The 16,524-nt window shown below is 53.4% G+C and overlaps 1 protein-coding gene across 2 annotated transcripts in view; it reads left to right on the top strand.

Moving 5' to 3' along the window:
• Positions 1-3,645: 3,645 nt before the first annotated feature.
• The window catches only part of UROC1 (urocanate hydratase 1), a 37,992-nt gene continuing 25,113 nt past the window's right edge, over positions 3,646-16,524 (top strand). Inside the window, exons 1-7 of one of the 2 annotated variants that reach the window (XM_016941851.3) lie at positions 3,646-4,488; positions 5,916-6,071; positions 12,731-12,861; positions 13,847-13,940; positions 15,050-15,109; positions 15,430-15,558; positions 15,722-15,783. In XM_016941851.3, coding sequence (XP_016797340.2) covers positions 5,946-6,071; positions 12,731-12,861; positions 13,847-13,940; positions 15,050-15,109; positions 15,430-15,558; positions 15,722-15,783 — 602 coding nt within the window. In that variant the 5' untranslated portion in view covers positions 3,646-4,488; positions 5,916-5,945. Of the gene's footprint in view, positions 4,489-5,889; positions 6,072-12,730; positions 12,862-13,846; positions 13,941-15,049; positions 15,110-15,429; positions 15,559-15,721; positions 15,784-16,524 lie in introns of those variants that run through there. The other variant, XM_016941852.4, reaches the window with a different exon arrangement.

The raw sequence follows: 16,524 nt of genomic DNA, 5'->3' as shown, positions 1-16,524 counted from the left end.
AACTTCTCTGGGCACCACGTGAGCACTGAGGACTTGCCAGGGACTGTGTGTGTGTGCGTGTGTGTGCGTGTGTGTGTGTGTGTGTGTGTGTGTTGGGGGGTGGAGGGGGCAAGGTGAGAGTAAAGTCCAGCCTTTGAAAGACACACACATCCAGCTAGCCCTGTGGGCAGGAGCCCACGTCTAACCGCAGGGTCTTGCTGCCCAGAAGTCAGGCTAGCAGGGAACGGGAGGGTGCAGCTGGCACTGTGTGCGCGGATGAGTGCGTTGGAGACAACATTTAGCAGTGTGAGTGCATGGGATAGGGTACTACATTACACGGTAGGTTTTTTTTGGAGTTTTTTGTATAAATGTAAGGGACACAAGTGCAGGTTTGTTACATGGAGATATGCAGTGGTGAGGTCTGGGCTTTCCGTGTAACCATCACCTAAATAATGTCCATTGTACCCATTAAGTAATTCCTCATCCCTCCCACCCCGCTCACTCTCCTACCCTTCCAAGTCTCCAGTGTCTATTATTCCACACTCGAAGCTCCAGTTGTTAAACTGTTCTTGAAAAATGTGGTGACTGCAAACCCACCTGGTGCCGCTTACTGCTGTGGGAGATTAGGAAATTAACTGCACCTCTCTGTTTCCCATTTTCCTGTATGGGGGGATAATCCTAAACCTCAGTGCTGTGAAGATTAAATGAGATACAGGAAATGTTTGCAACAGTGTCTGGCACTCAGTGAGTGCCAGGAAAGTATTTGATATTAGTTTGATATTAGTATTTGATATTAATTTGTTTATGGTTACTGCCTGTTTCTGGCAAGTGGCTGGTTTCTGTTACAGTGGTGAAATAAAAATTTCTCCCTATTGTATTTATTTAAGTTGTGGAACATCTATTTAAGGAAGAATATTAAGCAAATAATAGTTCTGCTGGTTTTGAGATACAGCTTTAAATGGTGATGATGTTCTCAAAGGACAGGGGTGGGAGTCCCGACTCACAGTAAGCTAGAAGCTTCTTATCATGACTTTTCTGGCCTTGGGGAACCTCTAGCCCACCCCCAGACTGGCCCAGGACCCAGGGATTCCAGGTCATCTGCATTCCCTGCCGGACCTAACTCGCATCCAAAGGTGCCTTCCAAATTTCCCCAGACCGGCATTCCCTGGCCTCACTGCCAGCCTGGAATCCTCAGCGCGCCTTGCCCTTATGTGCTGCCACCTGGTGGCCAAAGTTGGGAATAACATCTCAGCCCTTCATCCGGAGATGTCCCTGGAAATGGGGTCCCTGGAGAAAGGAAGAAATGGTCCTGAGTCTTGGGGTGGGAGGGTGCAGATGCCTGGCTAGACGCCCGGGGCCTAGGGAGCTTCCCTGCGAAGTCGCCCTCTCCCAGGGACTCGCATTCATTCATTCATTCGACAGATACAGAACACCCACTCCGTGCTGAGGCCTGGGTGGAGAGGGTGAGACCCATGCAGTGTCTGCCCTCACAGCATTTCCATTACAGATTGGAAGCACGGAAAATCAGGATAGAGAGATAGAGCGGTGAATGCTGCTGTGAAGAAAACACAGCGGGTACCAGGATGGAAAGTGTGTCCAGTGCAAGGAGGGTGCCGGGGCAGGCCTGGGGGAGGTGGCATTGGAGCAGAGATGTGACTCCAGGGAGCAGAAGCCAGCAGGTACCGTTGCAAAGGCCCTGAGGTGATGTTCCGGTTGCTGTTGCTAGGTAACAAACTGCCCTAAAATTTGGCCGCTTAAGACAACCATTTAAATTTTGCTCACAATTTTGTGTATCGGGAATTGGGGCATGGGCTTGGCTGAGTGCTCATGGGAGTCTCAGGCTGCCACAGTCAGAAGGCAGCTGGCACTGCATCACTGGGAGGCTCACCCAGGCCCAGTGTCCCACTGGCTCACACTGGCAGGTGGTGACTGTCTGGGAGCTCTGCTGGGCAGCGATCCAAGGATCCCCTCAGGGCACCCTTCATTCTGGGGGCCTCCTGGGGCACCCTCCAGCCCTCGGGGCACCCTCTGGCCTGGGGTCCTCCTGGGGGCACCCTCCAGTCTGGGGGTCTCCTTGGGCCACCCTCTGGCCTCCAGACATCCTCGGGGCACCCTCCGGCCTGGGGCCTGGTGTGCTGCTCCCACAGAGCCTGGCTGTGTGGCCATTTTCTGACCTGGCCTGGGGCTGCCTTTTGTTGGTTACCCAAAAATCACTGAGGCTGGACCAGACTCAGGAGTGGGGCCACACCAACCAGCAGTGCCCAGGAATTTGTGGGCATGTTTTAGAACCACCACCGCCTGTCCCAGGAACAGCAGGGAGGTTCTGGAGTGGGCGAGAGTGAATGGGTGAAGTCAGAGAGGCAGACAGGGAGTCCAGATCCCACGGGTGGGTTTTTCTAAGCACAGAGGGAAGCCGTCCCTGAAGAACAGCTGAATCACAGATGGCACCTCTGCTGCTCTGTGGGAGGCAGGGAGGAGGTGGAGGCCAGGAGAGGAGCCAGAGCTGTCTCTGTGAGAGATGATGCTTTTTTTTTTCATGGAGGAAACCGTTAGAAAAATAATACTTCATCTTGTCTGGCACGTATTCTGTGCAAGGCACTATTCTAAGCCCTTCATGTGTGTTATCTCATGTGATCCTCACATGCATCCTATGAGGTATATAATAGACTTTCATTTTACAGATGAGGAAACTGAGGCAATGAGAGGCTCAGTAACTTACCCAAGGACACAGCTAGAGAGTGATGTAGCCAGGGTTGTTTGAAACTAGCAGTCTGCCATATTTAACTTCTGTGAGATCTTCATTCTCTCTTTTTTTTTTTTTTTTTTTTTTTGATCTTTTGCCTAGACTGGATTGAAGTGGCGCAGTCTCGGCTCACTGCAACCTCCGCCTCCTGGGTTCAAGCAATTCTCCTGCCTCAGCCTCTCAAGTAGCCAGATTACAGGTGCCCACCACCATGCCCGGCTAATTTTGTCTTTTTAGTAGAGACGGGGTTTCACCATATTGCCCAAGCTGGTCTTGGACTCCTGACCTCAGGTTATCCTCCCACCTCAGCCTCCCAAAATGCTGGGATTACAGGCATGAGCCACCACGTCCAGCCAAGATCTTTGTGCTTTTAAATAGTTAGGCAATGTTTGTTTGCTTTTAATTAAACTATTTTGGGGTCACTAGATTTGTGTGCAGTTGTAGGGAAGAAAGCTCCCATGTCCCCTTTACCCACTTTCCCCCAGTGCTAAGATCTTGCAGAACCACACTGCAGTAGCCCAGTGGGGATGTGACATGGACGCCATCCACACGACTTCTGCACAACGTTCACCTTTTCACAAATTGGTTGCTGATGTTTAAAACTCAGGAGATTTCAGAAAACCTGCTGGATTTCTGGCTGCTCTTGAGCCATGAAACACGGGGCGTCCTATGCAGCGGGCCCTGAGACCAGGTCTCGGTGCAGTTTGTTAAGGGTCTGTCTGTTGGAGAGTGCATAGTGAGCTGGGCAGGGGAAGCAACTGACCGAGGTACAATCTCCCCACCCTGAGGGGCAAGGGACCTGGGTGCTTAGGGGCTGTTCCCTGGGCAGGTGGGGAGGGGCTGCTAATTCTCCATCCCTTCCAGCTGCCCTCTGAGTGGGAAGAAGACACTCAGGGTCACCAGAAGACACCCTTGAGAAGACAGCCGAAGGTGCTGGCCGCTGGCGTCCAGGCTGCACAACTTCTGTCTTGTGCACTCTGTTCCCAGGGCCTGCAACAGCACCTGTCATAAGAAGGATTGAGTGTGGGATGCTTAAGCCTGAGCACCTTTCTGCATGCTCTGTTCCAGGTGGCCCTGGCTGGTGAGGAGCAGAGATGCCACAGGCCCAGTATGAGAACAAACCTTCTCCTTCTTCATTCACACAACACAACACGCCCCAGTCACCAAAGTACATGTGGGCTTTTTCCAGCAGCCAGCTTTTCAGCTGGGTGTCTCCTCCAGCTAGGTGTCCCAGTGAGCTCAACTCTGACACCACCTGCTGGGGATGGCATGAGATCCCACAGGTTGAGGGCTCAGTCCCACAAGATCGCCCCCAACTTCAGATGCTGCAAGCACAGGTTGTGATCTGTGGACTGTGGTTCTAACCACAGTCTGGCTATAAACTGGGGTTTCCAGGGTTCATTTAATTTGCTACTGTGGCTCACAAAACTCAGAGAAACCCTTTATTATTGATGTGTACTGGTTTCTTATAAAGGACATTACGAAGAATATAGATGAACAGCCAGATGGACGAGATGCCCAGGAAGAGGTGTGGGGAAGATGCACAGAGTTTCTATGCCTTCTCTGGGCATGCCCCTCTCCAGGAATCTGCCTGTGCTCAGCTGTTGGGAAGCTCTTCTGAACCCTGTCCTTTTGGGTTTTTAGGGAGGCTTCATGAACTACACGACTGACTAAATCATTGGCCTTTGGTGATCAACTCAGCCTTCAGCTTCTCTCTCCTCCCCAAAGTCAGGAGGCTGCTGAAGGTTCCAACCCTCTAATCACAGGTTGGTTCCCTTGTCAACCAACCCCAATCCTGAGGATATCAGGGATCTGCCAAGAGTCCCCTCGGTAGAACAAAAGAGCTCCACTCCTGTCACCCAGGAAATTCCAACAGCTTTAGGAGCTCTGTGTCAGGAACCAGGGTCAAAGATCAAACGTTAGAACAAAAGATTCTCCTAGAGTTTCCATCTACCAGGGCCTCAGGAGCTTTGTGGCAGGAAAAGGGAAGAGACCAAAGCCTGTTTCTTATTCTATCACAGTCTCACATCGCCCCCATTAAGGGCACCCTCCCTGTGCTGCAAAAGGGCCAGCGTGGATGGGAGGGTGCTAGAGCCAGACCTCTGGGTCCTCAGGGCTCCAATCTCAGCTCCCCCCATGACTGGCTGTGTAACCCTGGGCAAGTCCCATCCTTCTCTCCACCTGTTTCTTCATCCTTAAAATGGGGGCAACGAACCCCTCAGGGCTGACCCACAGGATGCTCTCAGAGGAGCAAGCACTCAGAAGGCAGCTGGGCTTCCACGTGCGGGCCCTGCACTGGGGCTTGCCTAACGGCACTCCGCCGCCTTGCAGCTGAGCTGTCCATCGCCACCCACTTGTGTGGACAGGACATGGCCAAAGGCCACAGGGCTGGTCAGGCTCTGCACTGGGTACACCCAGGTGTGTTGCTTCCCCCGGACTGCTGGAATTCAGCTTCGGCCACTTCTTGGCTGTGTGAGGGAGACCCAGGCCTTGGTTTCTCCATCCATAGCATAGGGCTCATGAAGAGTGCTTTCTGGCAGAGTTGTTAACAGATTTGGGGATGAGGGTCATCCCTCAGGCAGGTCCTTCAAAAAGAGCTTTGGGAGTGGGTAGAGAGGTGTGCCCCCCAGCGGGAGCTGAAGAGGGCACACTTGCCACTGAGGGCCCCCACTGCACCTGTCACCCAGCCCTCCAGTGGGGAGCCAAGGAGGGCACACCTGCTGCTGGGGGCTCCCGCTCCACCTGTCACCCCACCCCCCAGCAGGAGGTAGCAGGAGGAGGGGATCTACACTCTGTGTCTGGTTCAGTGTCACATGGCTCCCCATCTCCTCATCATCAAGATGCAGATCCCCACATCGAATGTTTGGTGTGGTGCGCCAGAGGGCTGCCACAGCACACCCCAGCATTAGAGCCCCACCTACCCCCTAAAGCTGTCCCAGACAGCACAGCCCTCCTGGAAGGGGAAGTGAGCCCAGCCCCCCTCCCCATTGTGAAGCCTGCCCTCCCGCAGAGCACTGTCCTCCCCAGGTCAGCGCTGTAAGTGCCCTACCTGAGGCCAGTGACCCTCTGACCTGCACATGGCTCCCTGCACAGGCCAGGCGCCCAATGAGAGGCTGGAGGAGGTGGCCCTGGGGCTAGAGGTCCCCGCCCTGCTGGGCCCTATCTGCCCAGTCTCTTCCTGGCCTCTCCACAGTGCTGGTCTCTGCCTCCATCTCAGTCACACATGTCCAGCCTCCAGGCGCTGTGCTCTGGCCTGCCCCTGCGGCCCCTCCCAGAGAACCGGGGACGCCAGGCTGGGGTGCCCCATGCCCCAGTCAGGACCCCCGGCCTCAGCCCTGAGGAGAAACAGGTAAGCAGTGGGCCCGTGCTCCGGAGGCCTTGGCCTCTAGGCGTCCTCCAGGTGGTCCATAGTGAGCACCCAGGCTTCCTGCCCTCTCGGTGGGAGCTGCTCAGCCACCCACCCTGGACTCCAGGGGCTCCAGCCTGTGCGGGTGCAATGCATGGTGGACTCTGTCTCTTGGGTGCAGCCGCCCTTGGGTGCGGGATCGCCGTGCCTGTTTACAGATGAGGACCCTGAGGCTCAAGGTCAGCAGCCGGTCAGTGGTGGCACTTTGGCCACCTCCAGTGGGAGGAGGCCTTGGGCGGGTGTGAAGTGTCCCACACCAAGCACCGGGTCCGCCCCAACACTCAGAACGTTTGCACACAGGTCAGCTCTTATTTTCATTTGCAAATGTCCCTCCCGCAAATCTCTGGAGAACGTGCGGCTGCATGGCTGAACCCTGTAGCTGGCAGGCAGTTGCTAGGGAAAGATGGGCCGAGGCCAGTATCCCCTCATCTAACAGCAAAGCAGTCCAGGGATGGCGCACGCTTGCCAGTGGTGCCCTGTCTGGGAACCTCCCTTTTGTCATTTGTCAGCTTGAGATGAAAATGGTGACACCAGGGGGTTGTGGAGAAGAGTAATGAAATAAAGTAGGTGACATGGTTATATAGACTTTCCTCCTACTTTTTACTGGAAACTACTCAAGAATTTCAGAAACAGTATAGAAGTGGAAACTGCAAACAAGCATAAAGATTAAAAGAGGAATCCTACCTCCCCAGATAAAGATGGCTGCCCTTTGCACCGGAGCCCCCTGGACTTTTCTGGAGCCACCCACAGAGGCCTAACAGGACACAGTGGGGACAGTAGGGGTCGCTCAGGGCAGAGCTGGTGCTGGGGAAGGGGGAAAGGGGAAGCAGGTTGGTGGGTGTGGGGGTGGAGGGGAGTTGGGGGGCTAGGAAGATGCTGGGGGTCCTTGTGGGAGTGGGGCACTGGGGGCAGGTGGAGCGGGTGCTGGAGGGAAAGGGAAATGGGGTAGGGGCCAGCAGGGTAGGGTAGGTGGTGGGCACTGGGGGTGGGAGGGTAGGCGGTGAGTGCTGGGGTGGGGGGAGGGTAGGTGGTGGGTGCTGGGGTTGGGGGAGGGTAGGTGGTGGGTCCTGGGGTGGGGGGAGGGTAGGTGGTGAGTTCTGGGGTGGGGGGATGGTAGGTGGTGGGTGCTGGGTGATGAGGGTGAGGGTAGGTGGTGGGTGCTGGGGTGATGAGGGGGAGGGTAGGTGGTGGGCACTGGGGGGTGGAGGGAGGGTAGGTGGTGGGTGCTGGGGGTGGGAGGAGGCTAGTTGGTGGGTGCTGGGGGACGAGTGGGAAGGTAGGTGGTGGGTGCTGGGGTGACAAGGGGATGGGTAGGTGGTGGGCACTGGGGGGTGGGGGACATTAGGTGGTGGGTGCTGGGGTGATGAGGGGGTGGGTAGGTGGTGGGCGCTGGGGGGCAGGGGACAGTAGGTGGTGGGTGCTGGGAGTTGGGAGGATAGGTGGTGGGTGCTTGGGTGAGGAGGGGGTGGGTAGGTGGTAGGCGCTGGGGAACAGGAGGAGGGTAGATGACAGGCACTTGGGGACAGTGAGGGTAGGTGGTGGACATTGGGGGGTGGAGAGGGTAGGTGTCAGGTGCTGGGGGACAGGGAGGGTAGGTGGTGGGTGTTGGGGTGGGGGAGGGTAAGTGTTGGGTGCTGGGGTGGGGGGAGGGTAGGTGGTGGGCACTGGGGGTTGGGGAGAGGGTAGGTGGTGGGTGCTGGGGCAGATGAGGGGGAGGGTAGGTGGTTGGTGCTGGGGGTTGGGGGAGGGTAAGTGGTGGGTGCTGGGGGTTAGGGGGAGGGTAGGTGGTGGGTGCTGGGCAGATGAGGGGGAGGGTAGGTGGTGGGTGCTGGGGGTTAGGGGGATGGTAGGTGGTGGGTGCTGGGCAGATGGGAGGAGGGTAGGTGGTGGGTGCTGGGGAGTGGAAGGGGTAGGTGGTGGGTGCTGGGAGACAGGGAGAGGGTAGGTGGTGGGCACTGGGGGGCAGGGGAGGGTAGGTGTCGGGTGCTGGGGATGCTGGTAAGTGGTGGGTCCTGGACGGGGGCGGGTAGGTGATGGGTACTCAGTGGCAGATTGCAAGCAGGTGGTCCTGCCCCTTTGCTCCCCTTGGCCCATCTCCCAGTTGTCCAGGTGTTGTTAATGTTTCTTCCCTTTGGTCACCTCCCTGCTGGGTGCCAATGCCTCAAACTTCACCCCGGAGCTCAGGGAGGGCCCTGCGGCCTGCACATCCCCTGCGGCGCCCTGTGGCTGTGATCAGCTCCCTGTGGCTGTGATCAGCTCCCGGGGTGTCTTGTGCTGGGAGAAGGTGGCTCCAGGTGGAGGAGTGGCCACCTGGGCTTTGCTGGGTTATGTCCTTTGCTTGAATGTCAGGATGCCCTTGGAGTAGGAGCGGGTGCAGGTCTGAGGGCTATGGGCGGCTCCCTGAGTCCTGCTGCTTGACTTCTATTTTCTATTAAATGTGTTTCGTTGATCTTTAACATATGTATTTGAAGACAATTTTATGTGATAAGAAATCAAATGTATAAAAGTGTAAATTCCCCAGTTCACCTTCTGAAGTCACCGTGGCCTTATTTTTTGGCATTTGTAAGCTGAAGATGAAAACAATGACACCAGGGGGTTGTGGAGAAGACCAAATGAAATAAAGTAGAAGGAAATATAGACTTTCCTCCTACTTTTTCTTTACTGAAAATTACTCAAGAATTTCAGAAACACATTCTATGCATCTATGCAGTGCAGAAGACGTCTGTGAACCCTCTTAAAAATACAAGCAGAAGCATCTATACACGTTAGGTTTTTTCAGATTGTTCCTTCTTGGTGCATTTAGAGGGCCCTGTCTTTGAATGGCTGCATAGTGTTTCATTATTTGGATGAACTAATGTGCGTGTCATTCTTTGCTTGTCTTTAATGGAGCTCTGTGACTGGAGTGGGGCCTTTCTTTGCCAAGTTAATCAGGACACTCTCAGCATGCGCCCGACACAGCTCTCACCATGCACAGGGAAACTTCAGTCACATGACTGGAGCAGTTCCCCTGTTAAAAACGTCCTCAGTACCTACCCCCAGGTGCAGTTTCTCCTGGTGACCTTTTCCCCAAATCGACCCCACCCACAGCGCCTGTGCCAGGCATCCAACAGCAGATCCGAAGATGGCCAGCGTCTGTGTCCCCATCACTACCAATGTACTCCCCTCCTGAGCTTCTTGAGGGGCAGAGCTCCACAGGGTTCATTTCCAGGTCTCCAGTGACAGCAGCAGATGTTTGTAGAATGAATAAGAGTTGTACTGGGAGCCCTAACTAACATCCCATAAGATTTCAGCCAGCAGGAGAAACTTGACAGGACTTCTTGGAAGATGTGGCTATAGCAGCTTAGGCAAGGTTCCTAGCCTGGAAAAGAAGAAAGGCCATTTGGAGACAAGGGGAGGCAGTGTGCACAGATGTGGAGACGGAGCTGTCTGAGGTGTGTCAGGGTGAAGGAGGTTCTGTGCAGGCAGGGGCTTGGTATTGAGCTTGGAGAGCCAGAACCAGCCGGCTGATGGAGGACTCTAAATGCCAGGAACAGCATGGCCTTATCAAACGGGTAATAGGGAGCCCATGAAAGTTTCTGAATAGGGGCATACCTGCTGCTTAACTATGCCCCCCACAGAGTATAGAGGCTTCTATGGAGGTCCCAGAGGGATGGGGTGGGCCGAGGCCCAGCTGGAAGAAAGAATGGGCAGCATGGAGGCCCACGAGTGTGGGAGATGACAGTTTTGACAGCTGGGCACTCGCACACACTTAGGTGTGCCAGGGGCTGTTCTAAGTACCTCAATTCATTCAGTCTCCAAGGCAGTCCTCCGAGGTGGGTACTGTTATTATGCCCACTTTACAGATGGGGAAAGGGCAGTCAGAGAGCGGCAATGTGAATGTGCCATGTGGCAGGCCTGTGCCACAGCAGCCTCGCAGAGCCACTGCAGCCCATGCAACCCAGAGCGCTGTCCGCACCCAGGAGGCAGTGTGCACAGATGTGGAGAAGGAAACCTGGCTGCAGCTCCTGGCTGTCAACGTATCCTCGGCCTAGAGCTGGTGGGGACCCTGCTGAAGGCTGCACTAGCAGGGTGCAGGAACAGGAGTGACTCAAATGAAGCCAAGCCATTTGGATAGTGGCCACGGTTTCTGGCAGAAATAGTGACAGTCAGAAACTTTGAGATGGGTGAGGTTTAAAAGTGAGCTACTGCCCCACAAGCTGACTGCCAGGTTAGAATGAAAGTAAGTCCTAGGCTGAACACACACACACACACACACACACACACCCTGCTCTGTGGGCTGAACAACGTTGCAGGCTGGCATCCCTTCATTTCGGTGCTCAGCCACCATGCGGGACAGGCGTGCGCCTGGCACAGGTGCCCTGATGCCCGAGGCAGAGTTCTGTTACTGCCTGTATTAGCTTCCCATGTCTGCTGTAATAAATTGCCACAAGTGTAGTGGCTTAAAACAACACATATTTATTCTCCTGCAGTTCCAGAGATCAGAAATCTGAAGTGGGTTTTACTGGACTGCGATCAAGAAATAGTGCAAGTGTAGTGATGTTGAATCATGCTTGCTCTTTGCTTTCTTAGTGTGTCTTGTAAGCCTCATTTTTTGGCACAACTATTACATACAAGACTATCCTGGTTTATGTTTACATGTTTGAAAAGTTCGTTTTATATACATATATATGTATACATTTTAGAGACAGGGTCTGGTTTTGTCCAAGCTGGAGTGCAGCAACGTGATCATAGTTCACTGTAACCTCAAACACCTGGGCTCAAGCAATCTTCCTACCTCAGCCTCCCGAGTAGCTGGGACCACAGTCATATGCACCATGCCTGGCAATTTTTTATTTTTCGTAGAGATGGGGGTCTCCCTATGTTACCCAGGCTGGTCTGGAACTCCTGGCCTCAAGTGATCCTCCTACCTTGGTCTCCCAAAGTGCTGGGATTACAGGCATTAGCCACCACGCCTAGCCTTATATTTTTCGTAGCATAAACATATAAAAATCCTGGGAGCGCCATGCTCCTTCTGGAGGGAGCTGGATGAAGTGCCGCAGTGCCACAGTGCCCATTGTTCCGTGGTCATCAGGAAGCTGTGGGCCCCATCACACCACACAGCCCTTCCTGGGAACAGTGGGCACTGCTCAGCCTGAAACTCCTCCTCTGCTGAGGTTGCCAGGGTGGGTGGAGGCACTGGGCCTCCCTCCAGGTCACCCACAGTCCTGTTGCAGGGCCTTGGCAGGTCACACGACCTGTGTGAGCCCCATCGTCTTGTTTTAATGTGGAGAGCTGCCTCCAGTCCAAGGCATGGAGGATTAAATCCAGGCCAGTGAGAGTGAGCCTTTCTTCCCCACTTAAAAGAATATTTATTGCATGCCTATTAGGTAACTCTAGATACAGAGGATGAAGTATTAAACAAAAATAGAAGACAACTTTCATGAACTAAATAAAAACATGAAATTGCAGAGAAACAGACAGTTTATCCTGGAAAGAAAAAAAACCCTTGATATAGAATAATCAGCATGAAGACATATCTAGGCTAAATTACTGAATTTCAGCAATAAAGAAAAATTCAATGGTTAGCAAATGGAAATTTTATACAAGGGGAAAATGTGGCAGACAGAGCTTTGGGGCTGTATTTCGGATTTGGAAAAATTGCCGGAATCTCCTTTGCTTAGGGCACAAGTTTGTGCTTCATTTCAGAACAGACTGAGCTTCTTACACATTTCACCTTTAAGAATGGCCGAGTCATTTCCATCAACTGACATGATTTTAAATTCACTAATTTTCACAGAACCTTTGGTGTACTTTTTGAGCTATGTAATTATCTGAACAATGTTTCTAATGCATTTGACACAACGATTATGAAAGTGGTCCTCCTTGTCTAGCACGTGAGTCAAATGTCCCGTCAAGCCCCGAGGCTGAGGCTGGCACTGCCTTTAGAATAGCGAGGACAGTGGTCTCAGGCTGCAGCTACCACCTACCAGCAGGCTGCGAAATCAGTTTAGGAGGTGCAGCAGTATTGACTTGAAAGTGAAATGAAAGGAGTTAGAAGAGGAGGATGTATTAGAACCCACGTGGGAAGGTTGTCTTGTTGCATGGAGTATGGGTGTATGTATCTGGGTAGCCATAGGAATTGCTTCCTGTGGCTCACGATCAAAAGAGTTCATGTGTGTGTGTAAAATATATGTTGCTTTTGACAGCTTTTTCTTATATGTGCTTGCACTTGCACAGGGTACTTAAGGCCATGTGGGGTCTACTTTCCACCCTGGAGCTTCTGCATTCTACACCGTAGCCACAAGCCTCAGGCAGGCCCCTCTCTGGTGCCTGCCTGGGGGTAAGCAGCGCCATCCCCAGAACAGGAGATGGTTCACCGTAAGCAAGAAGAGAGAGGGATCAGTCTGCCTTCATGAAAGGGGCAGGAGGGGCAATCAGGGAAGGCTTTCTGCAGGAGGTGACACTGTAGCTGGGCCTGGTGTGAGAACAGTCTCTGGGTGGGCAACAGGCTTCTGAGTGGAGCAGAGACAAATCCATTTGGGAGGAGGATGGCCCATCGCGGGGCCTCAGAACACCGGGCCTGGAGCCCCAGCCCCCACTGCCTCTCTGCTCTCCTACCCCAGCTGGCGCTGAGGAACTCCCTGCGCTACTTCCCCCCGGATGTCCAGGAGCTGCTGGCCCCAGAGTTTGCCCAGGAGCTGCAACTGTACGGACACATCTACATGTACCGGTTTTGCCCCGACATTGAAATGAGGTCAGCCTTGTGGGTACAGCTTCAAAGGGACCCGAGGGGCAGGCAGCTCCCGCAAGGGACTGTGCTGGGGGCCAGGAACAAGGAGGGAGTCGGCAGTGAGGGGGAAACCCAGTCTGCCCAGACCAGGAGGCAGGGGAGGGAAGATTCTGTGTCATCGCCTCGGGAGCCGGAGCCCAGCGCTGGCTGCAGCCCTGAGCCTGCCAGAAGATGGGGGCAGCTTCTCAGGTCTCTCAGGCCCGGCCCATCTGTCCTGAGCAGCCAGTCCTGTGCAATTCTGGAGACAAATTGTATACAAAACCCCTTTTAAAAACCATGGCTTGTTTTTCTGCCAGAGGGCAGGGAGAGCTTTGGGGAGCTCTGGCAGTGACTTCAAATACCTCACGATCTCGATAAGAGTCTCAAACCACAGTGTGCACAGCACCCCTGGAGGCCTTGTGGGAACATGGGCTGCCAGGCTTCACCCCAGTTTCAGACCCAGCAGTTCTGGGGTGGAGCTTCGAGTCTGCATTTCTGCAGTTCATTGTTCTCAAAGATGCCAGCGGCCCAGGCTTGCCTTGAGTCATCCCAGGGTTGTTCCCTTTAAAGTAGGAGCCACGTTCCTCACTCCAGCCAGTACCTCCGGGCCTGGCACCTGCTGGAGAATTGGTGCCCAAAAGTGTTTGTTGAATGAATGAAAGAACAAATGAATAAACTCTGCTTACCCAGAGGGAGAGGCTTCTGGAGAGCAGCCATCAGTTCTGCTTTGCCAGCAGCTGTCTCCCAGGTGGAGTGTGCCAAGAGGGGAGGGAGAGCAGGGTGGGTTGGGGCCTGAACGCCACCTCCCTCAGCCCTAGTGGCTCTGGAGCCCCCACTGTACGTTCCTAGCTAGTTCTGCAGGCCCCGTGTCCGGCTATCCTTGCCTGAGCGGCCAGGGGCTGGGCGGGGCCAGGCTAGATGCTGTGCTTTGGCGGGAAGGGCAGCCTGGTGGTTGGGCTTTCCCTTGCAGGGCCTACCCGATTGAGCAGTACCCCTGCCAGACGAAAGTGGCTGCTGCCATCATGCACATGATTATGAACAACCTGGATCCTGCCGTGGCCCAGGTAATAGCCAGGGAAACCGAGGCCCAGCACTGTCCAGCAGAAACAGAACACGAGACACACGTGTCATGCTTTTAAGCTTTTAATTTTGAGATAATTATAGATTCACAGAAAGTTGCAAAGCTAGTAAGAGAGGTCCCTGGCCCTTCCCTCGGCTTCCCCCAGTGGTTGCATCCGTGTCTATAGTACGGCCTTAAAACCAGGACGTCACTGTGGCTGCAGTGGACACACGTCCAATTTTAAATATTCTAGCAGCCATATGAAAAAGTAAAAATAAACAAATTTACACTATATTTTATTCATCCTGATATATCAAAAATATTATTTTTTTACTTTTTTTTTTTTTTTTAGAGAGACAGGGTCTCACTCTGTGGCCCAGGCTGGAGTATAGTGGCTTGATCTTGGCTCACTGCAACCTCAACCTCCGGGGCTCAAGTGATCCTCCCACCTCAGCCTCCCGGGTAGCTGGGACTACAGGCACCCGCCACCATGCCCAGATCCAAAATATTATTATTTTAACATGTAATCTATATAAACATTATTAATGAGATATTTTACATTGTTTTTCATCCTCAGCCTTTGAAATCAGGGGTGTATCTATGCAAGGAGCAGAGCTGAAAAGCCACTCATGACTGGTGGCCACCATATTGGGTAGCATGGATCTGGCCCCATGTGCCTGTCTCGGGCACCCTGAGCCAGTCTATAGAGCAGCTGCCCATATTTGAGAATGGAATGCCTCTGGGGTGTGTCCCTGCATTCCTTGGGGGTGATATGTTGCCAGAATGTGACCACTTCGCCTAGTAGGTGGGAATGCCCTAAACCCTGGCCCTGGCCCCAGACCCTGGTCACAGATCAACCCTGCCTTTGACCCCAGGCTGAGTTCCCAGAGTGACCCCAGACCCAGATCTGCCCCTGACCCCAAGCTGAACCCTTGCTCCAGTTGCAGCTGGGGCCAGTGTTCTTGCAGATGTGTCCGTCCCTGGGCCTCACCCTTCTGGCTTCTCTCCTTGCCCCATTGGGCCCCCAGGGGATGGGGGCCCTTTCTCTCCCTGTCTGCAACTCCATAGGCCCTTCCCAGGCCCTCATCTCAGATGACCCCGTGTCTTCCTCAGTTTCCCCAGGAGCTGGTGACCTACGGAGGAAATGGGCAGGTGTTCAGCAACTGGGCTCAGGTACTGCACACCGTGTGGCCTCGTCCCCACCCCTGGCCTTTCCTCTAGTCTGGTCCTCTGGCCTAGGAGCTTACAAACCCACAGCTCAGGATGCAGGCCTCTGCCTCCCTGGTGCCTGAGGCTCCAGCATTGGAGATTGTGTGGGGAAATTTCAGGTTATAGGAATGGGCGAGGTGGTGTTGAGGGAGGCACCAGGGCCACTGGAGTGGAATGGAGACCTGGGGGCCTGTGGGAGCTGTCCAGGCGTGGACGGTGGTGTGGGGCTGGGTGTGCGGTGCTGCTTCTGTTGACAGAATCCCCACGCTCTGCTCTTCCCCCAGTTCTGGCTGACCATGTTCTACTTGTCGAAGATGACAGAGGAGCAGACTTTGGTCATGTACAGTGGGCACCCACTTGGCCTCTTTCCCAGCAGCCGCAGTGCCCCACGGCTCGTCATCACCAATGGGATGGTGGGTCCCCAGCAGGTGGCACAGCACCTGCCCAGGGCTCCAAAGAGAGGGTGCAGACGCTGGAAAGAAAGCCCAGTGCCCCAACGCTGTGCATCATCCCCAGGGCTCTGTGCTCGCCCTCCAAGCCCTCAGCCCCTCTGTCTGCCCCCATCCTCTTCTCCAGGTCATTCCCAACTACTCCTCCCGGACAGAGTATGAGAAGCTCTTTGCCTTGGGGGTTACAATGTAAGTCACTATTTCAGTCTGTTTACACTGTGTTTCCCCGTTAGCCATGGGTCATTATAAAGCAAAATGGTGATATTAAATGCAAGTTTTGAAAGACATAGTCACAGAACTGTAGCATAATTAATTTTATTTTTACATATTCCCTAGTAGTTTTATGTATATGCTTACAAATTTTATATTCTTGAATGCAAGAGAACCTACAATTTTAGATCCTGCCTTTTCCCACATTTTATTATGAACAATTTCAAACATACAAAAATTGACCGAATTTACAGTGAATACCACCGAATTTCTGTGACGAATGTGCTACTTACCATACTCACTTTATCATGTGGCTATCTGTCCCTCTGCCTATCCATCCATTCAACTTGTTTTGTTTTGTTTTTTATGCATCTCAAAGTCAATTGAAAATATTACTGACGGGAATTCAACGTTTGTTTATTTTTTTTTCTTTTGAGGTGAAACTTGCATGTAATAAGATGCACACATCTTACGTGCACCACATTTTGGGTTCTGACAAAGTGTGCATCTGTGCAACCAAAACCATTAGGCACAGAATGCGGCCAGTGCCCCAGAGAGGTCTCGCACAGCCCCTCTCAGGGAATGAAAGCTTTTCATTTGTTATAGAGGTAATGCAAACTATTTCTTTTTCTTTCCTTTTTGAGATGGAGTTTTGCTCTTGTTGCCCAGGCTGGAGTGCAATGGTGTGATCTCGGCTCACTGCAACCTCCGCCTCCTAGG

Source organism: Pan troglodytes, chromosome 2 (assembly GCF_028858775.2).
Source record: "Pan troglodytes isolate AG18354 chromosome 2, NHGRI_mPanTro3-v2.0_pri, whole genome shotgun sequence".
In the NCBI taxonomy this organism is placed as follows: Eukaryota; Metazoa; Chordata; class Mammalia; order Primates; family Hominidae; genus Pan; species Pan troglodytes.
The sequence above is the reverse complement of the archived record's forward strand: the minus strand, read 5'-3'. Positions and strand labels throughout refer to the sequence as shown.